General features: G+C 40.6%; 1 protein-coding gene across 1 annotated transcript in view; it reads right to left on the minus strand.

The window, feature by feature from the left end:
* Positions 1–7,861: 7,861 nt before the first annotated feature.
* The window catches only part of ANKH (ANKH inorganic pyrophosphate transport regulator), a 103,612-nt gene continuing 85,137 nt past the window's right edge, over positions 7,862–26,336 (minus strand). The window contains exons 9-12 of the mRNA XM_041411852.1: positions 17,559–17,688; positions 16,827–16,950; positions 16,140–16,239; positions 7,862–13,843 (exon numbers count right to left, since the gene is read on the minus strand). Coding sequence (XP_041267786.1) covers positions 13,727–13,843; positions 16,140–16,239; positions 16,827–16,950; positions 17,559–17,688 — 471 coding nt within the window. The 3' untranslated portion in view covers positions 7,862–13,726. The remainder of the gene's footprint in view (positions 13,844–16,139; positions 16,240–16,826; positions 16,951–17,558; positions 17,689–26,336) is intronic.

The raw sequence follows: 26,336 nt of genomic DNA on the forward strand, positions 1-26,336 counted from the left end.
CTGAAGACATGTGGAACACTGTGAAATGAAGTGATAAGAAACTTGAGATTTTTCATGCCTTTATATTTTTAGCTTTTTGAATATCAAGTAGTTCATCTGTTTTACACCTAGAATAAGAATCTGCTAGTAGCTGAAATTTGTAGTAAGCCCTCTCTCTGGCTGCTTAGTATCAGGTTTTATCTATATATTCATCCAAAACTTCATGCAATGTATTGAGACATATGAGTCTTCACAGACAGAATCACTGTGTGACAGTAAATCCTGAGGAGTGGTTCTGGGATAAACTATTCCTGCTTCACAAACATGAGGCTTCATAGTGTCAAAAATAATGTATGGTGAGAAATGGTGAGGTTGGCTTCTCACATTGTCCAAGAGTAAATCAAATAACTTTTAAGATGTAGAAACCTGTTTATTTCCAACTGCAGCTGAAAGTGCACAGAGCATAATTTATTTTTACTGTCCGTATTATAAAGGGGAAAAACCAGTTGTAGCTGAGATGCTACAAAGATTCAAAGTACCTTGAAAAACAGAATATTATTACTTGTACTGCTGTTAATGAGATGATAAAAATTATTTCTAGGTGAAAGACATACTCAGTGTAAAAGTGAATAGGCTACATATTTAGAGATGGACCACTTGCTGAACTATTACTGTTGTCATTACTAATTCTGAGTGTCTTCTGCATCATAAGATTTTTTTTTTTGCTTTTGTATAAAGGGTAAGAGAAATAATAAATTACATTGAGCAAGGAGAATGTACAGGATGGGGCATAAACCTGCAAAATGTGTCCATTTCACTCCAACTCTTTCCAGGCCCTCTACTTAGAAATTTTTTTTTTTTTTTTTCAAGACTTGCATTACATTTTGCCCTTTGTTTTATACAGAAGACCTGGTATTTTGCTCAAGGAGTTGTTCTGCAGAGCCAAAAGTAAGAGCTTGGGGGAGACCCTGCTTCTTGCCCCTCCTAGGCAGGTTCATCTCTTGCTGCCAAACTTCAGCTTCTGTGCCAGTGAACTGCATCATTAGTGCGCTTGTATTTTGGAGGATTGTGTTCCTTTCAGGAAGCCAGCAAGCAGCAGTTTAGAGCAGTTTCTGTTCTCTCACCTGAGCATATATTTTGGGTTTATATTCAAAAAGGAGGCAGAAGAGCCAATAAAATTTCTTCTCGGGGTCATTGTCAAGCTGCTTGGCTAATAGGGTTGAAAACGTAGAGGAAAGGGATGGTTTACAACTAAACCAGCAAGAAACCTACCAAATATCAGTGATTTAATAGCTTATTTCCCTTTTTTAAATAGCATTTGCACAGTAGTAGGACAAGCTGTCTCCTATAAGCCTCAGACTCTCATCTTCCATTCAGGGCCCCTAAGATCCCCCCCAGCAAACACCCACTCAGAGCATCACTGGCCTGCTGCACCTCCTGCAGGTATTACCCCAGGGGCTGGCACAAGACTCTTGCACACTAGCTTTTAGCATCTAATATTAACATTGCTGTTAGACAGCCAAGTGGTTACATGGTGTTCATTTACTGATGAGCCCTCTTTAGAGCTCCCTTGGCTCAGATGTTCTGGATTTTGTCTCATCAGACATATGTTGCAAACATAGAACCTCTTGTAGTTACACAAAACAGTGCCTTCTAGAAGGTAGTAGGTAGCTGGAAACATTATTTAAAAAAATAAGGAAAAAGAAAAATTAATTGGAGCAGTGCTTAGGGATGTTTAAAGCAAATCTGTGATAGCTTCAACAATCACCTTGTTTGTAAGACCTTGTACGAAAGGTCAACAATCCCCCAACAACCCATCCCATGGATGCTCATTCTGGTGTGTCTGCCTTCCCAGAAATATGTAAAACAACAGCATGGAAAATTCAAAGGAAATAATGGTGTGACGTTTCCTTTGAGGAGCTAGGAGAGAAGGTGTTAAGATCTGCAGCTGGGAAGGCATCCTGCTGCACTGCAGGGACTGTTATCATCGGTGGGGCTTGCCACCAAAACCCCTGGTTCTTTAAAGAAATGCTGCACTGGAGGATGTGGGAATTTACCACCTGTGTATAGTGGGTGGGCTCAGCACAGAGCAATCTATTCTGGCTGTAAGTTTGGGAGCACTGGCTCCAGCTGCCAGGAAAATATCTGCTCATGAGACACAGTTTTTATGTCACCTAGAGGAAGGAGCCCATTTTTCACAGCTGCAGAACAGCCAGTGCAGAGTTGATAACTGCCTCTTGGCTTCTCCTGGCTTGTCAAGCAGCACTCAGGCTTTGGTTTTCCTCCCCGTGGGTCTCCATGCAGGTTGCAGGGACTGGGAGAGTGTTTGCTGTGCCGTCCAACACATCCTCATTCAGAAGCGTCATTTACAGGCAATGGCGAGGCTTCTGCTCCCTTAGTGCCATACCTCTGTTAGTGTCAGTACTTTTTTACCTGTCTGTGGTAAGAAGCCTTTTCCTTGGCACAGAGTAGGTCTTCCCCCAGCAGCACAGATGTTTTAGACCTCCAGCAGAGCTGCATTCTGCCACTTTGTCACTGATTTTTGGACACAAAAGTAAATGCTGTGCAGAACCATCCACAAGTGGGAGGGTTTCGGTCTGGAGTTGGGCACTTTCTCATCTGAGGTCTGTGCATGCCCTTTGGGGGAATAAAATGGATTATATTTTAGTATACATCATTAATGGAAGAGCTAATTGTCATCATTACTGATGGAGGTCAGAGGAGGGGCTGCTGATAGGTGTGAGGGAGAGTAGACTTTCAAGACTACAAGCTAAGAAGGTAAAGTAATAATGCTATTTGCCCTCATACTGTATGTCTTACTTTCCCCCTGCTTCAGATCAGGCCCTTACTTTCTTAGGAAGAGTGAAATAAAGCCTACAAAGCCCCTGAAAGAGAAAGCTTCATTTGAGAAATGTCAAACTGGCCACCATGTGACTCCGTGCTGTTTGGCCTTGCTCAGTCTGCTCAAAATGAAGCAGTGTGGCAGCAATTCTCAAACCCATTTCCAAACAGGCTCTGGCCTTCCAAGCCATGGCATGTTTGCTCCCTGGCCTGGCCTCATGAGTGGAACAAGGACAGTCTATTTTTCTGAGCCCTATCCAAACTCCCTTTTCTTTTCCTATTTTGCTCTAGCATGGCCTCCTGCCAGGGCAGTGCTCTGGGCAGGGAGGGCTTGGGAAGGTCAGGGACCATTCTGTGCATGGGACAGCTGTGCCAGCAGGTGCCAGCAGCCAGCAAGGCCCAGTGAGAGACATCACTTGCTGGTGTAGATACCCTGATTTTGTTCTCCGCTCTGCTCAGTCCTCACGGTCTCAGACTCTGCTCAGTCCTCATGGTCTCAAGAATGTAACTAGACATAAACCAATCCTTTCTGCAGCCATGGCTGGAGAGTGGGATGGGGGAGCTGGACATGGCTAGAGCCAGTTCAGGGTTCTCTGAATGTCCCCTGGATAGCCCTTCACCAAGGCCCAGGAGAAACAGAGCTGTAGTTCCCAGCACTTCACAGATGCCAGGGGCATGAGAGGGTGGTCATGGATCCCCAAAGGGAGGAGACAAGAAGAAACAGGCAGGAACTGAAAGGCTGACAAGGTGCAGGAAACCCTAAGGCTGGATCTCTGCTGTGGGCCAGTGTAAGGAGAGCTGAGGCACCAGGATCCCAAGGGCTAATGAGCAGAGTCTTACCATGGTATCTCTCCAAGACCATTTTAAAACCAGTGGTTGTTCAAGTGTCAAAACACTAAAAGCCAGTCTTCTCACTGGCTCTAAGTGGCTCACATTTGGTCATTTGGGAATACTTAAGGAATGTGATCGAAATAAAAATCCATTTTTGATTAAGAATGCTTTTGCAGCTTCATAAGAACAGCTTTGGTGACCAGCCAGATGCATGAATCTTCTCCTGACACTTGAATTTGCCTCAGCCTGATGAAAGTAATGCTGTCCCTTTAAATACTAAGTGTCTGTTTAACAGGAATGATGAAAGTATTTGATTTGGTATGGAAAAAGTATTCTGACTATGGTATTTCCATATCAACGACACTTGGAGGTTTTGTAGAAATAAAGAGCTTTTCTTGCATCATTTACCTTTGGATTTCATTAACTTCAAGTTAAGACCTTGCAGTTGGCAGCATCATGCTCATAATTCAAAAACAATTTGAGTGTTGGATTAATTTCTCACCAGGAGGTATATTTTTCTTGTTCCAAATGAGAAGAGCATTTTAGACCATGTCAGATTATCAGATTTAATAAAACAGAAGAAATCAGAATCATGAATCATATGCAAACTGTTAGAACTTTAATTAAAGTAATTAGAATATGAAAGCTATCGGACAATATTGGAGCACAGATCCCCCTCAAAGAAAGCATGGATCGTTCTTTTTAACAATGCAAAAACGTACATCTATGTTAAATACATAAACAGCACTCAATTTTAATGCGACATATACTTTTATACTTCTGACCTTAGCAGTCATCTTAAAAATGTACAAAGTTTTAACCTTCATTTTTGTTTAACGAAAATCCACGTTTAAAGCAAAGCAGAACAGTTATCAAAAAAACATACCAGCAGCTTTAGCATGTGTACAAATTACAGAAAGCAACATTTATTTTGAGATAAACTAACCGGAATTTTACAAGTATGATAGAAAATGATGCATGAGGTAACATTTCATTTAAAATCTAGGATCCCTGTACTGTAGTTCCAAACAGTGCTCTGGCTTGACAGCTACAGTCCTTGCAAAATTGACTTGTTTAAGTAGTCGAGGATGGCTATTAGGCACACTGCTTTGCATAAAGACAGCTTTATCCTAAGAAAGAATTTGATGTCAATGCTGAAAGATATTCTGAAAGAAATGAAAACCCACTGATACCTCTCAAGTGAAATATGTATTTGCCTAGTCCTCAGTTTTACCTTCAAATTATAGGAACAAACTGAAAAATGGGGCCTTTTCCCTAGAGAAGTGTGTTGATTGAGAATTGACCTTAATCTCAGGGCAACTTTGGAAAAGTCTGGCTAGCTATTGCTTTTGCCTCTTTCAGCACTGTTAGCCTGCTGAGAACAAAACAAGATATTGTCCTGCAGAATAATCCATGGTCAGAGGGCAGGCTGGGAAGAGATGAAGCTCCCAAACTTCCTTTCCCCTCTTTTCTGAGCAAGATCCTTCAGATTTTGCGTTGCCTTTTTTTTTTTTTTAGGATGCTGCTTCCAGACACTACTTCTCACTCTCAATTCTAAAAGTATTTCTATAAAACTAAAAACAAGTCAATTTTAGAGAACCCAAAGGCACAATTAGAACATGCAAATATGAATTCATTATTTTTAGGCATTTCTGTGACACTGTTCCCTGTAGTATCCAAGCATCTTTCACCAGCATTAGTGAATGTTATCCTTATAGCACCCCTCTGAGATGGGAGAACCCTCTGTGCTTGTAGTGTCATTTTACAAATGGTCAGTCTGACCTTGCATGATGTGGCCAAAGCTATCCTTGTTCAGAAACTGCATCAGAACTGAAACTGCCTGGGAGTTACCACGACATGGTTTGGTTCTCCATGATGACTTCCTGCTGTGAAGACAAAACAGTTCTTGGCTGCTGCTCTGTACTTTAGGTTTTGCTCAAGGTTTGTAGTTGCCTTCTAGACTGACCTTGTGGCTGCCCCTGCTCAAGTGTGCCAAGCTGGAGAGAGCGGGCTGTGTGACACTGGCTTCTCCACTGCAAAAGGCACAGCGGAGTTTGCTCTCTGCTCTGCTCCTAGCACTACAAAGCTTGTGTTTTCCAGTGACTAGGATCTACTAAGATGCCCAGTAACCTTTAAATGCCAGAGAAGCTTTCACTAAAGATGATAAATGAAGGGCTTCTTGCTCTCTTTGCCCTCCAGTACAGTCCTTGCAGGGTAACACAGTGCAGGGTGCTTGCAAAAGTCACTTCAGCTCATTCTTTGCAGCCGTCTGTCCCTTTCTCTCCACAAACACACACTCAGTCCTCTACACCCTCATGTGCTCCTCCTCAGGCACTCTCAGAAGCTTTCTGTCCCATGCAGGTGAAACAAAGGGAATTCTCAAAGGGAATGCTGCTAAGCTGTGCTGCCCAAACCCCATGAAATGCATTTCAGCCATTCCACCAGAGAGAGTCAAGTCCACTTTGAATTTCTGTGGCCTGTGGTGGCAAAATTCCCCATCAAACAGCACAAGCAGCGCAGGGGGCTTTGACACTACCTGCAATCCCAACTTCAAGTCTCTTATCACAAACCTTCCATAGGTGTTTGGCTTCACAAAACTAAGGCAGAGGCAGTAACACCACAAAATAACCTAAATTATCTAAAATAAGGGAGCAGACAGAGCAATGTTCTGAAAGATCAAAACCTGACATGATTTGAGCTCAACTGCCTTTATGATAGCAGGGGCTGTTTCTGCCATTTGAAAACACATGTTAAGCCTTGCATCCTGTGCATTTGCTTTTTAAAAATATACAAAAATATTGCAAATAATTTTATTAAACCAAGTGAAAAACTTGTTGATGGCAATAAGCAAGGAAATGTCATCTACAAAATTAGGTATCTTTAATGTTTTTCAAGATTTTGCTTTTGCAGTTTCATGGTGCTTGCAAACTTGGTGGATAAAATCAGTTGATCTAAGTAACCAGTTAATTTATTGCCTGTAGCCTTCCAATTGTTTCATTGTAGCTTAGAAGGGATTTTTTGTTCATCATAATAGACACAAAAGCAGAGTGACATTTGCTCTGGGGAGCAAACTACAAAATTGAGCAATGAATGTTAGTTCCAGGCGCTGCTGTTTTCTGCATGTGTACACACACCTTCCTTGCCCCCCAGGCAGTAGTCTCCTTAAAAGTTAATGAAATTAATATTTTTTTCAGTTCTGCATTTTTTTCTTTGCATTTCTGCTGCGGGTTTTTTTTGATGAATTATGGATAAAGTTGCTGTTCCAATGTTTACATCCATTCCTAAGAGGGGATTTATATGCTGTCATTTACAGATAGGCCAAGCCATTCTATTACATAAATGTAAGTATTTACTTTGCATTACCTTGATTAGAAAGGGGAGTTATGAGAAAGGGTAGCATTTTTTAAAATGCTGAATGATGCACATGAAGAGAGGTGGGAGGAGCAAGCAATTGCTTGCTGTTTTCAGGCAGTTTTGCTCAGAGAGTTAATGGGAGAAGTGCAGTACAGTACTCAAATACTTTATCTGCAGATACAATAGCTTATTTTTGCTTTGCTCTCATTGTGGGCTCCCAGAGGGTGGGAGGGTGATGTAAAGCTGGCTCTGCAATACCAAAGTTTTGTCATCAGCAAAAGAATCTGTGCAGCTCAACATTTTTTCTCACATATCTACATTGCAGGCCTCTATTAGGCACTGTCTCTCAATCCTGAACAAAAAGCCTAAAACAAGGCAAGCAATCTTAAGTCCTTTAAGATGAAGGGACCTCTCTAGGTTCCTGGTTGAATCAGAGAACAATTTGGGTTGTAAGGGGACTGCAGGCAGTTTTCTTGCTATGTCCCCCTCCATTCAAAGCAGGGCCACCATTGATAGTGGACCATGCTGCTCATGTCCAGATGAATTTTAAACCTAATGGATTACCCCTGTTAATCAGATTTTTCAATTCATTATACATTCAGTTGGAAAATATACAAAATCTGCATGTCTCAAACTATTCTGTGCTGCTCTGGGGATGCACTGCTAACTTTGCTGGAATAGACTGGGTAAAGGGTTTCACTAGAAAGTCACAAGGTGGCTGGAGTTAAGAAATTAACTTGAATTAACTCATTTCATTCTTGATTTTAGAGAAAGATTCCCCCCAATTCCTTCTACTTCTTGACTCTCCTTTCCAGCTTATTAAATGTGAAGTAAAAAACAGTCCATCAAAAAAGAGTTTTGTTGTAAGCTACTTTTTAATCACAGCATTAGTTGACATTCAGTCAGCATGACGATTACATTTTTCTTCTCAAAATGCCAACAGACAAAATAAGCCTAGCAGGAACCTTCAGAAGAAAATGAGGAAATATCTGAAGACACCGGACTTGGAATGACAGAAAACAATGAGGTAAAACTAATAAATTGATTTGAGCAGTGACAAGGTCTGGTAAAACTGAAGAAAAGTTTCCCCTTGGGATTACAGACAAAAGAGCACCTAGAAATATACTGCCATCCTTCTGTTTTACTGAGATGGATTGCATGTCATGGTTATGAAATGCTGAGACTGAAGCTCATTCTCTAACCCTACAATTAATTTGCAGGAGCTGCAGCCAAAATGCCCTTCTGTGCAAGTCTGTGCTCCAAGCCGAGCCTAAAGCTCCATCTCTCTGCCCCCGTACTTTGTCTTTGCCTTTTTGTTCAGAAGGTGCCAATTACTGAGAGGTCTGGCAGTGGTTTTGCTGAGGATTGCATCTATGCACTGACAATTGAACTTGGCTCTCCAAAGCAAATCCACACAAGCTGCCTGAGCCTGAGCTTGGAGCCCAGGCTGCCCTGCATCCCATGCCCTCCTGCTGCCCTGCAGGGCTGCTGCAGCTTGTGACCACGCTTGGACCCAGTTTACTGCTAAGCCGACAATTCTGCCTTGTTTCACGATGCTGCCAGGCTGCTATACAGCGTGTTGCAGGGCACAGAACAAATTCAGAGCTCCTCTTCCTGCCTGGGACTCTACCACAAGCCCCCACAGCCTGTTCTGCACTGCAACCCTCCACAGGACATTACTTCTTTCAAAATAGATGGTTTGCTGTATTCAGTAGAAAGCCAAACATGAACAAGGGAAGGGAACCCTAACATTTTATGGTTAAGCTGGTATTTGGGACATGCCAATTTGCTATCAAAATCGTGATAATTTTGTCATGTTTAATTAATACTTAAGTGACATTTCCCCAATGCAGCCCTGCCATTTACTCAGAAACTGGAAGACACGTAGTGCCTCCTTACTGCACATTATAAAACCTGCATGCTGCTTTATTTCTGCTTGAATCATCTTCGAAGATGTTTCACACTCCTGTCTCTGAAGGCTCCTCTACTGGGAAACCAGGTGTTACACAGACACACTAGTCCTCATCCTCAGTCCCTCTCCAGGGCAGCTGAAAGGGAAATGGTGTTTTCTGCCCTTTGATTCCCTCATCTCCACACCATCCTGCTGTCTTTAGGAGGGATATACAGTATCTTTAAGAAAGATTTTCAACAATGTCCTCTTTCTCTCCCATTCCAGCTCACTAATCTAAATAATGTTTTAGCTTAATGGTATAAGGTCTGCTGTTTCATTTACTCATTTGTGTAGCTTCAACTGCAATTTTTAAAAATGGCTTAGTGTTAGTCCCACATTGAGATCATGTTTAGACTTGAACCCTTGTTCCAAGGAACAATCCAAAGGTCATAACAAACTTGCCTGTGCAGCACTCTCCTATACACACCCATACACGTATTCCAAGGCTTTCCAAGGGTTACTGCCACTGTCCCCAGGAAACAACCAGCTGCACTCGAGCCTCTGCCAACCACGCCACAACCACAAGCCCTCGGAGAGAGGCGGAGCCCATGCTGCCCCTCGCCATGCCCCCAGTGTCCTGCACTTCACCAGCAGCAGGGCTGGCATGCCCAAAGTGCAGGATGCTCCGTTCCCCTTGCCACCTTGTTGCCCAACACCAAACCATGCCTGACGCCTCTGGCTGCCCCGGCCTGAAAGCATCCTTTCTGCCTTCTTTCTAAGCACGCGGCGCCATCCCATAAAAGAAGGCGCTCCTGCCTTCAAAAGGTTTCTGTTCGTGGGCCGTGGCCTGCCCTGAATCAGCTGCATTCATCAGCCAAGCCTCCGTCTGGGGCTGCTTCGCTCTGGCTGCAGATTTGGTGAAACACCGGGCAAGAGCCAGATATAAATCTCCTGCTCAAAGGAAATATTTCGCAGCAAAATGAGTGGAAAACAAGAAGACTTCTCTGTTACTTACCCAATCCTTTCACTTAGGGCGGCTCTATCTAAACAAGCAGGGATCTGAACCCTCCTGCCTGGAACGGCTGTGCCAGGGGGGATGGGGAGCAGGACTGCCCCACGCCTGGGAACCCGCTGCTGCACCCAAATGGCTTCGGCTGAGAGATGCAGAGCTTTGTCCATCAGGTCCCGTGCTTGGAGAGCCTGCTTAGGGCAGGGAGGGGAAAAAACCTGCAATGTTTTCTCTTAATTCTGAAAAACGAAAGCTCAAGACACATTAACACAACTTTATGTACTTATTAAAAGCTGAGGAACATTAATCCACAGCTTATCAGTGCTCTGCTCTTATTTCCCTCTGTGTGAGCTGCTCTGAAATACAAGATGTATGATGCAGATCAACTTTTTTCCTCTTTTTATTGTAACTTCAATTGTGTAATTCAGTCTGGAAAGGCCGAGTCTCCACATGAATTCACTGAGATGACGATGCTCCAGCTCTCTGACACAGAAACAGGATGGGTTTCTATTGCAAAATAACTACCACAGAGATAGATAACCATTTCATAAACAACTGCACAAGAAAGACACAGCTAAGCCATTGCACTAGAACTCAAGGAAGTACTTTTGGAAAGGAAGAAGTGCAGGACAGGGCATGTGCCAGCATCTACCTGACAGACACGCTATCAGTGATGCTCTGACCGGGGCTCTGGCCGCAGAGGATGTCTGCCCACTCCCAACCTGTAGCCCACCACACTGGCTGCTTCACCAGCCCAGCTCAATTTGCCACTAACAGAGAGCAGGAGGTTTCAGCAGGTTGCTGAAGCTCCTGACAACATTCCAGAAGCATGCCTGGTATCTGCAATGGACAGAGGGACAGCTCCCTCCTCGCTGAGCACCCTGCCTGCCCAGCAGTGGGACCAGCACGAGGGGCTGGCTGGGACCCACTCCCTGCAGAAATGTCATCACATTTTGTTAATCCAGCAGAGAAATGTAAAGAAATACATGCCCTGCAGGAAGCAGAAAGAGATGCAATGCATGTGTCCTTATGTCACTGCTTCAATTCTTGCCCAAATCCCACCACTCCTGTGCTCATTCAGTATCTTGCAAAGTAAAGGACTAGCAAGTATTACACACACAATTGAAAATTTATCTTTTACAGAGCTATTAGTTTAGCTCTGTATGACCAATAATTAATTTTTAAAAATTTGTTTATCTTTTATCTAAAGTACAAGCCTCAGTGTTATCCGTTGTTTTCAGATTTTTACTTTTTGGTGCAATCATTACCTTGAAACCTACACTGGTAAGGCTCACAATTTTTCAGAAGTACTGCTGTTTGAATTTTAGTCATGTACTAAAAGAAATACAAACATTACACAAAAATATTTTCCTGCTTCATCTCTACAGTTCCTGAAAAACTGCATCTTGTGGACTTGGAGACAAATGTACTGGAGAACCCAAAACTACATGAATAGAGAAGACCTCAAATGGCCACTGTGATCTGTAATTGTCTATATACACATTATATACATATGACTGTTTGAGAACCTGTATTCACGAATGTGTACAGTTTACATCCTGAACACATTAATTTGTCTGAGGGTTTTTTTTAAAAGATTTTGTTTTAATCTACTGTCAAAAAGTATTACCCTGTGGTGACACAGCAAACATGGTTACTGGTTTTAGCCTTACCCTTCTAGTGCCACTGCTCATTAACCGTAAACTGATTTAGCAAATCTGTCAGCTAACACAGTAATTTCTAATTTTTTTTTCTTATTGTATTTGCATATGTAACAAATTGGTACAAATATTTCCAATAAAATGTAAAGTTCATTGATACAATGCCTTTCATGATGGCCATAACTGGTTACTAGTCAACTCAGTAGTTTTGTAGAGACATTTTTAGCTGTACTTGGAAAAATAGGAAACGTATTGTAGTTTAAAATAAATGTACATAATATACAATATATATATATATTTATACACATGTGTATGTCTACATACACATATACTGATAAAACATTTAAAGTAATGTTTAGTTTTCATCAGTTCTCTGACTGCTGGGACTACCTGGCAAATAAATCTAGAAACATAATTTGTCCACAATTAAATAATAATTTCCACAACTTAGAAAAATATACTTTTACTAAATAAGGTTTAAATTAATTGATTTATGGATATAGGATGGAGGATAATGGTTTCCAGACTCTGACATGATTAAATCTGAAAGGACCCAATCTACTACAGACCAGTAACAAGTGCTGCCCCGCAGCCAAACACAGAAGAGCACAGAAACACAAACTGCTGCCACAGCAGCACTGGTGATACCCAAAACATCTCTGCTTCCCTCACCTCTTACACAGCCTTCATTTTCACCCAGCCTGAGTCTCCCACCCGACCTCAGGCTGTTATTTAAGGCGCACTCCAGCCGCAAGCACAGCTCCACGGGGCTGATGTGGATGGCTCCTCGCTCCCACACAACGCTGCCTTGAGAGCTGACAGGTCACCAAAGTCCCTAATTTTCAGCTTGGAGGACCATCAGTACTTGAGCTTCACCACATGGATTTTAATCTACTGCATAGGTAAATATATTATAGCAAAACACACATTTCTTTGTGTGTGTGTGCATGTGTATAGAAGTAAGTATACACATGCACACACACGTATGTGTACATCTGTATATAAAAAATTTCATGGAACTATGTGTAGTAATATTATCTAGCATGGTATCCTGCATACATTATCTGATCTTATTCTTTTTTAATATAGAGGCACCAGAAATAATTATAGAGAACAAATCAACCTTTAAAAATTAAAGTTAGGTCAGTGGACAAGAACTTTGGTAAAGCTTGTCAATATTTATTTTTCTTTTATTCAAATACAGTCAAAGTCTAGCAGTTGCCATCACCCTCTTCACAAGAGGAAAGTGCATGTTTTTTTTCCTAAAGAAAATTATATGTAAGGTGGGACTTAATGATTCAAGAAAATTCTGAATTAAATGTTTATATTTTTCAAAAGATTACTATCTTTCTGATGGAATGAAAGCTAAATAGAGTTCTTGTCCTGTGTGTATTTTATTTATCATATGCATATATATATATAAATATATATATATGTATGTCTCTGTTCATGTACCTGTGTGTGTATATATACACATCCACACACTTTCAACATGAGAGAGGAACATGTTTTTCTCCACTTTTTATGGGGAGACTCCCAAGTTCCTCCCTGTCTTGTACCCTGTGCAGTATAAGCTCTAGTGATGAGGCCAAACAAAAAGATATAGTTCACCATAGTATATTAGTTTATGTAGCAAAGTCATTTTCAAGCAAGTAAAATAAAGCTCTGTATTCCAAACTTCTTTTCCATTTCTCATAAAGAAAAGGAAGGAAAAGGAGAGAGGGGAGGGAGTGGGGTTATGGCAGTAGCATTGAGCCAGTGGCACGTGGCGGTGTGCGTGTGCGAGCGTGCGAGCGCAGGTCCGCACACGCACAGGCGCACAGGAGCAGGGCTTTGGTTGACAAATGCAGATTGTCCAGAGAAGGTGGATGCATAAGGAAGGAAGACTCTACAGTGATGCAATTGTATCTTTTACGCTTGCATGGAGTGAGAAAAAAAAAAATTCAATTGGAAAAAAAAAAAAAAAGAAGCAAAGACCTCTTTTTAGGTCCCTCATCAGTGAGAGCATACTCAGTATGCTAGAGAATTTATCTGAAACCTTTTAAATCAAGGCCTCTTTATTACAAAAATAAAAACGAACAAACAAAAAAGTATGAGAGACGACAAGATGCTGAAGCGTCACTCCAATCGTCCCTGCAGAGAACAATTGCATCCCATTTATTATTCATTCTCTTCTCTCATTTCTACGATGTCTGTCATTTCCTCCGTGTGAGGCATGTCGGTCATTGCAGAGTCTTCACCTTCTGCAGCTGTCTCATTCTCATTCCTCTTCTTTTTCTAGATTGAAACAAGCACCCAGAAACCTATCAGTAAATTGTGCATGATCACACTCCCATCAACTCTGGACATTGGGAGAAGTGAGGTGAGAATATGGTTTGTTAGTGTATTTTATTAAAAACTATAATATTTGTGTCATATTTGTGGCTTTCCACTAATGACTTGGCTTAACTCAGAAGATTTCCGTGGCCTTTCTGGGGCTCAGTTTTCTCCTTTCTAACATAAATGCAATCAGGCATTTCTTATGCTAAGCGACATCCAAAACAAGCTTCAGCAAGACTGGAGGGAAGAGAGCATCTGGAATCTTTTACATCACAGACTTTTTATTTTAAAAAAGGGAGGAAAACAAAAAGTGAGAGAAGAAAAGCTTCTCTAGGGAGGGAGGCGAGGTGGCAACCTAATTTCTCAAATGTCAGACTTCAGGAATTTTACAAGATGTGAGCATTCTGGCTTTTCTTAGTGTTGCTGATCCACTGTAATCTCTTGCCTCACCAAAGCAAAGTAATATTAGAGTATTTTTGGCCAGCAGGAGCAGGAGGTCATTCAAGAGTCCTATGATTCATCCAGGATGTCCTGGATTAGTAAAGCTAAGAAGAGTTCAGCCCCCTAAAAAACAAGTTGCAGCATCTGTTCCTTATTACCCATTTCTCAGCAGGCTGACTAGTTTTACTGAAAACAATTGTGCAGCTGACAAAATATCCCCCACAGGTATTATTGATTCAGCTGAGATGGGTGTATCAGAGTTCCAAAATTTCAGAGGTGTCTACATAACATTTGATCTGCAGCTCTCCAACTGCAGGTCAGAACAACCTGGTGTAATAGAGCTACTGGTTGGCTCTGCCACTGTCACACTGAATAAAAAATAAATTAGGCTGGCACAGTTATTACTCCTACTACCTGCACTCACTGCTGAGAAAAATTAAGCACAATGTCCCTGGCCAGAAAGACTCTGTGAGCTACTATGGTAACAAACTAGTAATGAGGATGTTGTGAAACCAAAGGTCAAGACAAGCCATTTCAGTGTCTTAAAGTTTTTCTCCTTGGTTCCCAAGGCAAACATGACAAATTAATAATGACAGACATTATGATTCTTCTACTGCCTTATGAACCTTGTACACTTTGATATCTTGCCATGGCCTGTACTGTCAGCACATATCAAAACTGGTTTTAGGTTGTTCCAATATAAGGCTTTTAGATATTCCATCTTCTGTAGTTTGGCTTTTTTTTTTTTTTTTTTCAAAAATAGAAGTGGTGGGTATTTCCACTTGGCACTTTGTAAGAAGTCTAATTTTAAAAAAAGTCACTGCATAGATTATATTTTCTGTTTCCATCCACAGAGTCCTTCTGTACTATAGAATGAAGTACACACTTTGCTGGTTCTGCTTGGAGCTGGACCTAGTGCCCTACATGGTGCCTTGAACATATAACTGAAAGGGAGCAACATCCAGGTACTGCAATGTACCCAGTCACCCAGCCAATATTTATCCTGTGTTTGACCTAATTTAGTGGAATCTTCTTCAAAATCCATGTTTCACCACTACTCCACACATGCAGGGTTGTAGTGTTTAAAGTATGCAAAAAAGCACCTGTTTAATTATTTATAAGCTCTTACTGTCAACTGCTGCAGGAGTAGTCTTGTTTTAAGCCACTCCTCTGGATGGCAAAAAACCATAAGCACCTGTACTTGTTGATTTTCAGCAGAGCTGGTTTTATAAAGAAATAAAATGTATAAATACAGAGATATACGTATTACATAGTGTATACCTACAGATGTAAATGTGCACACTATGTAACACTACATAACACCTTCCATGTGAAGGAACTTGGAACTCGTTGGAACTCTAAGGTTTCTTCCAACCCAAAGCATTCTATCATTCTGTGATTTGGTGATTCTATGATTGTATACACATATACATACACATATTGTAAGCTTGGATGAGTAGTTCCTGTGCCTACATAAAGGTGCTAAGCTGTACTGCAGCAGCAAATATACAGTGCAAAAGTGCTGCTGGTAAGGACAGGATATCCATGATACACGTGTTTTGAGGAGCAAGAGGTCTCTGACTGCAGACCAGCATGTCCCATGGCCTAGGTGCCCATTAACAGCTGGAGGGGACCTTTTGGTTTTATTTCAACCCAAACACTTTCCAAGCTGCACACTCCTGAGACTTGACAGGCAAGCAAACCAAAGTGAGGATTCTGGGAAGTCACGTTGCTGAAGTGTAACTTAATCTGAACTAAAATTCACTACATTCACCGCCTGCTTTAATCAGATCCCACAGAGACTAATTCTTACCTGCTTCCTATAGACGTAACAGGCTGCTATTGCAACCATGGTGGATTCTCCTACAAAACCAGCGAGAAGGGATCCTACTCCAAGAGTGGCTCCATGAACTCTGTTGGAGGCATAGAAAGAAAGCAGTCATTGTTGTGTGAGAATGCATGATTCATAATTACATTTTCACTGGCATATATAACCAATCTGATGATAGAAATATTTTCTTCAAAGACACAATACACTGCCTAAGAGAATAACTGGTATTTTAAAGGACTTGTTTGTTTTTAATGGCTACACTGTTCAGTAAAAGAAGCACACTGAATCAAATTATGGACTAAGAATTTGAAGTCTTGTACAGTGTGCTGGAGAATAGATTATTAAACTTATAAACAAGATATTGTTCCATTAGCTTTCTTAACAGTGAGTTTAATAACATGGAAATAAATTCCCCTTAAGATACATTTTTGCCTCTTTGACATTGGTGTATTTTTTCCAAAGGAACATCACTATTGTGCCTGTCTAGAGCAGTCACACTTGTAAATTTATAAATGTTTCTCTTCCAGATAGTGACACTATTTAGGCTTTGTATCATGGTTAGTATTTGGAGAAAATGTTCCGAGCTATGCAAATTCAGCTATCAAGTGACAGGGAAGAGGAATGAAGAGGGAAGCAAATCCAGGGGTTCTGTGAGGAATAATGATTTACCCTAAGTAAGGCAGCACGATGAGACTGGTGATGAGGACGATAATCCGCAGCACTGAGCTGGGTGCCAACACAAATGTCTTCTTCAGAGTCATCAGCCAACCAGTTAAGTGTGCTCTGACAGTCACTGTTCATAAACAGGGGAGAAAAAGAGGCAAGAATAGTAAAAAAATAAATCAGTCATTTCATATGCAGTTTTTCCATGCAGAGAGCACTGTTCAGGAATAACCACTACAAAACTTGACTGCTGGTAACGTTGCACCCTACTAGAAAGGAAGCAGATCTTATGTTTTCCCGCTGATTTGGGAAAATGAAGAAAGAAAAAAAAGAGCTGTTCTCTAAGAGCTGTTTTCTTAAAACCAATTTATTGGTCAGTCCATTCTGTTTTCTTCATTAAAAAAACCCCAAGCTATCCCCTTCCTTAAAGAGAAGTTCTACCAAGGAAAAATTTCCATCTGGATCCTGTGTGGCACATGGTATAACAGGCACAAAAAGGGTATCTACATGTACTTATTATTGTAACTTACCTTTATTAGGAAACTGTCTTGTCATATAAACAGAAAACACTAAAAGACGTTGTATTTAATTACAGAGCTAGAAATCTGAAACATTTTGATAATGGTTGTCCAGCTTTTCTTGCTCTTTGATAGAAGTATTAACTTTCATTATACAATGCTTATGCTCTGAAGGAGCCCCTGAGGTTACAGAACTTTTATTTTCCTTTTATTTTTTTACCTGGAAGTGGAAAAAAGGAGAAGATGCGCAAAGGAACGACACACAGCTCTGCAAAAGCGAAGTCTACTCCAATTATGTCAACTAAAATCTTCTCTGACACGTTTGGCGTCCAAAACATCACAAAACAGAGCTAGAAAGAACAAAATTAAAAAAATCTTTATATTTCAGAAGGGAAGCACAAGAAAAGGTAGGCCCTCTTCGACTAAAATATTTGTTTACTTATGAGTAGATAACTCCACTAATGGTAAATACACAAACTTTATATTTATATTCAGCTTGCATTCAAATACACGTGTACATAAGACGGATACCTTAACTTCAGAAGCAATTCCTACTCTTAATTTTCCTCACATACCAAGTGTGATGCATAGAGAAAGAATTTTTATGGTTTCTGCAAGTGGTTGTACTTGAATGGTCTATCGTTATTCAAACAGTGAAACCCCAGATTTTTATAGCACTTGATCTGGTTAAAACACTTGTACTCCTAAACAGATTATCAAATTTTTCAGTAACTAAAGATTTGAAGTCCTCCAAGATCCAGAGATCTGACCTGAATCTAAGACTAGGGGTTTAAATTTGCTGCTGAAAAGAGTACTGTTGGTACTGTTGATAGCAAGGCAAAGGTGTTCAGCACAGTCCTGCAGACATGGTGCTCTCAGGCTACAAATCCACTAAGTCCTGTTGTTTTCATTAATAGAGTGTGCTGTTTAGTCCATACAGGAAAGGAAGATTTCCATAAAAAACCCATGGCACTTGGTACAGTTGTAGTACATGCTGTTTAATTTTTTTGGTCAGTCCTGAGATTTCCATCTGGGCTAAAGGGGCTTTTGGCAGCTGCAGGTCTGGCTTCAATTCAAGGCACTCAGTGAAGAACAGTCATGACAGTCCTTACAGGACTTTCCCTATAAGAAAGTGTACCTTCATGTATAACTACCTTGTTATTTAATTTGATTTTGTGATTTTAAAAATTACTTCTTATTGTTATTCTTGTAACAATTATTCTTGTTATTCTTATATTGTTATTTATTGTAAAGTGAATATTAAGGAAGTAAGCTGACTGAATGGTGCAAAACTGGGGACCTTAAATGCTCTGGCACTCCTCTTGTCAGGTTACAAATCTGTGTACCCTGTAAATTATGCACATGGGCTGTACAATATAGTCTGTAAGACTCTATAACCACTCTGTTATAATTTAGCCTACCACTTAGTATCATATAGCAGCTAGCTCTTTTCTTTTAATCCAGTTGTCACAGCCCTACATGCTCAGATAACTTTTCAAACTAGTCTCTGAAGTCCTACCATCTCTGAGACAGCTGGGATTTCATTCTCATTCTTTGGTACAGTGTCAGAAATTGTCCTTTCTTTTTAGCTTCTAAGCACCCAGACTGCAGAAGCTTCCCAAGGCCTGTGGGAGGTTCCGTGTTCTGACCCTCTGTGTGGTGAACAAAACATTTCACCTTCCTGCATAAAGGTCCATCTTCAGTTTTCTTCTCCACTTCTTAGGGTAGGAACTACTATCTTTTTGTTACAATTGCATGTTTTACTTGACTAATTTGATGCTGTCCTGGAGTATATCCCCATCACCTCTACAGAGAACAGTAAGTGGAAGAAGGTAAGAGCAGAAGACAAAAGAACTGAGCACTTCTTGTGCCAATCTACTTGTACAGGGTATGACTGAAGCAGAGGGGACAATCTAGAGCAGAAGGGAATGTGTGGTTGAGAATTCAGTTATTAAAAAGTAACTGTACAACAACAGAGTGAATTCTTTCATTGCTGGAGACACCCTTAGGCAGACGGCAGTCACTTGTACTCTCCCTGCAAATGACCCTAAAGCAGTCATACAGGGAATATTTTGTCAAATCTTCTTCAAAGCCAAATAAATAAAGTAAGATACAAAGATGCCCACTCTTCACTTATAATTTGCTGTTTTCATGAAAGCAAGGACCTTTACACTGCTTGCACTGCACAGTGCCATTTAGTGTCCTAATGAGCAGTGCAGTTGCTGCTGCTGCCAGATTCCATACGTGTATGCTAACATCAGAGCCTGCCCACTGCCAGCAAAAGGCAGAGTAGTCTTTCCCTCTTCAACAGCCACTTGAGAGTGCTGAATATGGTTAGACAGGCAAGCAATGAGTGACCAAAGGTACTGTACTCATTTCCGCTCTCTAAAGGTTTCCTTCTGGCCCTAATAAGAACAGAGTCAATCTCCACCCCGCTCCCACCGGAGTAAGGTCAGTTTGCCAGTCAGGGAGAATGACTCACACCCAGGTGGTGTGTGATCATTCCTCCTCAGCTGTTGCAAACTGCAGTCTTCCCCACCCCTGATCAGCAGAGAGTTGTGCTGGTAAATGGCTTCAAAGAGCACTTTTACAGCAGCTGATGGGTAAAGACTGCTAAGCTCAAGAATAAGCAGTTTGAGGAGGTGAAGCACGGCAGCAGAAGGACCTTCTATTTTCGTCTCAACATCCTTCCATCTTTTTGGTTGCAGTACTGACAACTAGTTTCATTTTGCTAAGGGAGCCCTCTCTATCATCTTATGAGATGATACTCTCAATGCCCAGAGGGAACAAAGCATCAGGAAAATAAACTAATGCTTTGCATCATTCAAGCCCTCTGAATTTAAATCCTTGAGTGCTTGCAACTTTACTGCTTCAAAGACAAAATGTAGTGGAAAAAACCCAGGCTCTACTTCAGACAAAGAATAACACTAAAAATGCAAAGCAGGAAGGTATTTCAGCTGCTGATTTTGTTACAGATGGCGTATTCTGAAAATAGGATGAAGTCAGCTTTTTGTGATTCTGATTGGTCTTTAGGATGTTTGCCACTACCTTGGTAAAAGGTGATGCTTGACAAAAGACTGGAGAAGATGGTAACAGTAGTCCAGAAAAACATGGCACAGACAATTAAAGATTGGCTTTGCTGGAATAAGCAGTGCTAACTTCCTGTGACTCAGATCAGGAAAGATTTTAGGAAGTAGATTTACCAATAGGATGTTTCCTATCTTTCTCCTAATTTAACACTTTCTCACCCCACTTGCATTTCTATGCATGTCTGCAAGGTTAAATATAGAATAAATGGCTTGGTTAAGGTTACAGCTATACCTTAATTTAATCTAATCAAGAGATGAAGACTAAACAGTGAAAGCTTCTGCAGAGGCAAGCAATGTGCATGCAGAGTGGCACTGCAGCTTCAGGCTGCAATTGCAGTTGGCTGTTGAGTGTTGTACCTGGCAACTCTGCTGAGGCCAAAGCATTTCAGTGTTTTGGGTTGTAAGGATTTTTCTTGTGGAATTCTAGCAACAGAGCTTATTTGATTTTCTGATGCCTTATGGTATGAGTGCAGCGTGATATTAAAGGATAGTTTTGTTAGAGCCTTTGATCATTTAACCAGTGATGAGTGCTTTAAAAATACGGGAAGAAATGAAGGTGTAAATAGCAGAGTGGAATGCTACAGAGAATTAGCAGTTCTGCATAAAGACAGTAGTATGTATTATCATTTATAGTATCAACAACAGTTAGCTAAGCATTTCTGAAGATGTTTTAGTAACTTCAATTGATCTGGAGGGTTTTGGTATTTTGCCCTCAATTGTTCTACACTAGTAAAATTTGAAAAACTTTACTAAATATATCAATAGCTCACAGCACCATAAGGAAACTAGTGCAGCTGTACTAGCTCACATCAAAGCTCCAGCTAGATTAGTACTATCTCTCTGCTAAAGGTCACTGGGAGATGCCGAGGGGAAGGGCATAAAAAGCAGGGCAAGTGTAGTGTAAGAGATGCCTTTCCCAGTCTGCATGGGAGTTATGGCTTCAGGAGTTCAGTAATCCTGGTGCACCTTCATCCCATGCAGGTTATGCTCTGTTATCTAATATTAATGATTTTTTTTTCAATACAGTTGTGCATTGAAGTAGAAAATGCTCTCACTTGTGGCTTAGACACCCTCCTCTAAGAGGTGTGCATATTTTTATGTGGAACCTGGCTATCTTCAGCTAACAAATTCCATGTCTAAGCATATTCAAAAGTCAAAATTAAAAACTTGTGCTGTCACCAAGCCTAAGAGAATATGCCGAATATTTTTTTTTCAATAGGGAAAGTACAGAACTGCTAGTGTTCAGTTCAATTTCTCTTTATTCTCTTAAGTACAATTATAGCATTTGACTTTCACAAATGATTGTGATGAAAGATTGTTCATGAGATTTTGTTTCAAAGGCTGCATGTGTGAGTCTGAATGCTTCTAGTTCTTGAAAAATAACAGTCTTTTCATAGGCCTTGCATCTCCTGGAAGCTATTTCCATTTATTCTGGTTGCTGACAGGGATTACTAAACCTCAGAGACCCACTACATAATGCATTATAATACATTATGCTAACAAAGGCTATTGTCATGTGTATAGTAATCTGCAGGGTGCCAGACTGATTCGCTTTGTGGCACTTGTAGAAAACTGCCTATTTTTCAAGAATTCATTGATAACTATAATGCACAAAATAGTATCCCAATGAGCTATGAACAACTGTACAACTTTGTTAGACTGTGTGCAGTCTTCAGTAAGAAGAAACAATGACAGATGACAGAGACATGGTATGGCTCTATGTTCCTCAGAAAGAAATTAAGGAATCCAAAATGGATGTTTTTAAAAATAGGTTAGACATATGCCAACCTGGAATGAGTCTGGAATAACAGATTTTATTGTGGAAGATGGTTAACCTGGTAAAAGTTATTCTGTGATGAAATGCAGTTCCTGTTTTTCTTCTACAAAAAACCCCTCAGCAGATGTTTCATATCATTTGTTGAATCTGTTATATTTGCAGAATATCCAAGTGAAATGTTTTACCCTAAAAATATTGTTCTATGTATGTATTGAGGCTTGTAGCTTAATTTAACCAATGCCTTGTTCATTTCCAATTACCATTTATGCTACACGGTGCCCAATGAGGGCAGAGGAAACCTACTTTGAAAATTATTACACAGCTCAACTTTGAATTGCACCTCGGGTCCTTGGGATAAGCTAAGTTTCAAACTTTTACTAGTGTGGAGGAATGATTTAGCCTTTTGAACAGAAAAATAAACAAATCAAAAAGTAGCCTGAGTCTTATGTGGTTGGATCTCCTGATTTGCCAAATGTCTCCATGGTCTCCCTCTTTCTGACATAAACAGAACTTCCATAATTCGGTCTCCTTTCAGAGCTTGTATCGCACAAGACGGGCTGATTTCACAGATATATTTTTGACGTCAAGATAATATCTTGTTCTAACTAGCATCCATGTCAAATGCTGGATTTCCCTTCTCTGTTCCAGTTATCTATTTTGTAAGATGTTGGAAAAAAAGTAGTTTAATTTGTTAGTGCTAAATAGCATATTTACAGCTATTTCAAATCCATACCTTCATCGACCTTGAAAATTTAGTTCTCCAAATGACTACATAGTACTGGAGCTTTTCACTCAAAATCTTACTCTAGCATCTTATTGTTAAAAGAAACAGCACTTCTGTATTTTTATGAAGAGTCAAAGTAATGGCAGTTTGTAACTATTAACTCCTTACTAGTACTGAAACAACAGAGAAGTTAATAGTTACCCCCTTTTTCAGATTCCCCTTGAAGTGTGCTTCCGTGTTGAATAGAGGTGTGGCACAGAATACAAAGTCCTAATACCTCCTGAAGCTACCATGCCCTTCTCAGGTAGTTGAAAAATACAGAAAGAACACGGTTCTTATGAAGGAAGGCGATGCAGCTCCTCATTGATTTACACAAAGAAGAGCTTTTGTGTTTTATTGTGGGCCAAGAAATCATAAAGTCCAGGTTTTATCACAAAGACATTATTGCCTGTTGATGGGAAATTTTATCTAATTTACCATGAAAATAATAAAGTAAAAACCTTTTTGTCTTTAATGACTTAAGTGGGTTTTTTTTCAGTTAGGTTGGTAGTTGTTTTCTTTTCTTTTTTTGAAGCACAGTTCTATAAACAATCATAAAGTTCTTTGGAATCTGTGGAGGAATCACTGGGTTTTACACTAGAGGCCAGCATCACTGCCTTGCTACAGAAGCTTGCTGCATACCAAGACCTGGTCCTTGCCAGAATGAGCCTGCAGACTTATGCTATCTTTGCTGTATTTCCTGTCAGACAGCAGCCTTTCCACAGCCACACCTGCAGTTTTGAGGAATTTTTGATACACAGCAAACAACCTAAATTCATCATCCTAAATTGTTTGAGACTGAGGCGTTAAGTCACGGACCGCAGAATATTCTGAGTTGTTAGGGACCCACAAGGATTACCATGTCCAACTCTTCAGTGAATGGCCCACACAGGGATTGATCCCACAGCCTTAGTGCTATCAGCAGCATGCTCTAACCAATGGAGCAAATCTCAGGGCAAAGGTTGCTGCAGTCTGATGCTCTGTTGAGACACATTATGATGTGTGTTCATGTGCCCTGTAACTCAGAAGAGGTCAGAAATTGGGTCCTTTTCTTGTGTGGGAAATGTAAAGTTTTCAGGAACAGGCTGTCCAAAGCCCCAGGGAACTTGTTCTGACACCACAGCAGACACTGCTCTGTGGAAAGGCTGGACCTGATGAACTCCTGAGGCCTTTCCAACCAGAAGAATGGTGGGGTCCCATGAACCAAAAGCCCTGGATCTGTGAGCAGTAAAAATGTCAGACCGCAGTCACATCTTGAAACTGATTTATGATAATGCTGATGACTTGAATCACAAGGACATTCTCTGACAATGATGATCCCTCAGGAGCATGCAAGTCAGTATAGATTTCTGTGCACTTTGTATTCTGTGCAGGGGGTGTAAAGCTGCAATCACACTTCATAAAATTTGTAAAGTAGCAGGGGAACCAGAGCCTGCTTGTGGGAACACCCCCTAACTTTATATCTCCTGCTGAAAGAATTGGTTTATACATCTCTAAATTTCTCCCCACCTCCCCCAGCTTTCCAGAGTGACAGAGCACTATGTTCTTTAGAAATAAAGGCATGTCCAGCAGCTGCACAATTTACTGATGCTCAGATAGCATTAACACAATGACACATCTGCTTTCTCCCCAGCTGCTGCTGAAAGTACTTAGGTGGTATTTTCCATGCTGGGTTGGGTCACTAAATTGTTTAAGGTAGTCATTATATCTTCCCAATGAATTATGCTGCTTAATTTTTTTACAGAAAAAAAGATCATTTTACTTCACTTCTAAAAAGCCTCAATAAACCAAAGATATCAGATTTCTGGTCTCTTTTTGAAAATTGTCCATCTCCCAACTTAGTAATTTTCTTCTGTCCCAAGTTTTCTGCCCCCCTTGCTGCTCTTCCTACTGTGAACATGGAGTTTGAGCAGAAACATTGCTGCAGGGACAATTTTTGATGCTTCCTTTTCTGCCTGCTCCAACCACTCATGCAAAACAGACCCTTTGTGTGAAACCTGAACAATCATGAAGGAGACATTAATCTCCACCTCACTGGAGCAAACAAAAAACCTTTGTTCCAGGACAAAGGCTCAATGCAGTACCATGGATAGAACGAGGCTCTTGGGAGGATTTCATAAAGTCTGCCTCTGGTGGTCCAGCATCTTCTTGTGCAGGCAGGAATGCTTCTATTCGTGTCTGAAACAATTTTTTACTGACATGGGAACTAAACCTGTCCTTGAAAAGGTGAAAAGCTTCTTGAGCAACTATCTGCCAATATGCCATTTTCCAATTGTTATTCTTTGCCAATATGCCATTTTCCAATTGTTATTTTTTGTGCCAGCAGCCTGAAGATTAAAAAAAACACCAGTCTTGGAGCTAAGAGATGGGCAAAATCAAAGAAGTCAAAACAAATTGCTCCATTGGATGAGTAGATTAGTTTTTATTACTCTAAAAGCTGTCCTTGACCTTCATCTGGTCTACAAAAGTAAAGTCAAAATATAACAGATTAAGTCTTAAAAGTTAGTGCTGTTTTTTTAAAGTATGGATATTCTTGATAAGACTTGTGAGATCTTTTTAATACAATAAGTCTGCAATGAGATCATTGGTGAAGTAAGATTTGAGAGAGTTGGACAAGTTTGAAGAGTTGTCTGTGTTTTTCGTGTTCTTTCTGTGTACACTCACAAGAGATAAGGACACTGAACTCTGTCACCCAGGGAATTTCAAATACTGGTGTAGTCAGCAGCTGGGGTTGTGTCCTCTGAGAAGGACCAGATTGTTGTTGTGACATTTATTCCTGTGGATTTTACTGTCTCTCAGTCTAAATTTGCCATGACTTTAGTAAACCTTTGATAATAAAGCAATGCAGAGATGCAAAACAAAGACAGCCAATAAAAGATAAGAAAAAATGAACACAAGTCCAGTGGCCTCTGCAATGGCTTCAACTTCTGACACAGAATGTCCCAGGTAGATAAGGTGGCAGCAAAATATAGCTCCTAAATACATTTCATAGAATCACACAATATTCTTAGTTGGCAGGGGCCCACAAGGATCATTGAATCCAGTGCTGAAGTGAATAACCCATACAGGGATTGATCCCACAACCTCGGCATTGTTAGCACTCTGACCAACTCAGCTTGTCTCATTTTCTTCCATTTATCTTTAAACTCAGGAGGAAGAACTACAGAGAAGACTAAATAAAGCCATAGAGGACTTCAGTTCTGAGAAAAATACGGTTTGTACTGTTTCGTAAAGAGTTGCTAGCCATGACTAAGCTCTTCTTTATTACAGAAAGATATTCCTGAAAGTAAGCAACAAATACCAGGAATGGAGATACACTGCAGTAGCTACTCTGAGGTCTTCAGGGGTAATCGACTAGTCTCACAAGCA

This window comes from Onychostruthus taczanowskii, unplaced genomic scaffold (genome assembly GCF_017590055.1).
Source record: "Onychostruthus taczanowskii isolate IOZ18803 unplaced genomic scaffold, ASM1759005v1 scaffold37, whole genome shotgun sequence".
In the NCBI taxonomy this organism is placed as follows: Eukaryota; Metazoa; Chordata; class Aves; order Passeriformes; family Passeridae; genus Onychostruthus; species Onychostruthus taczanowskii.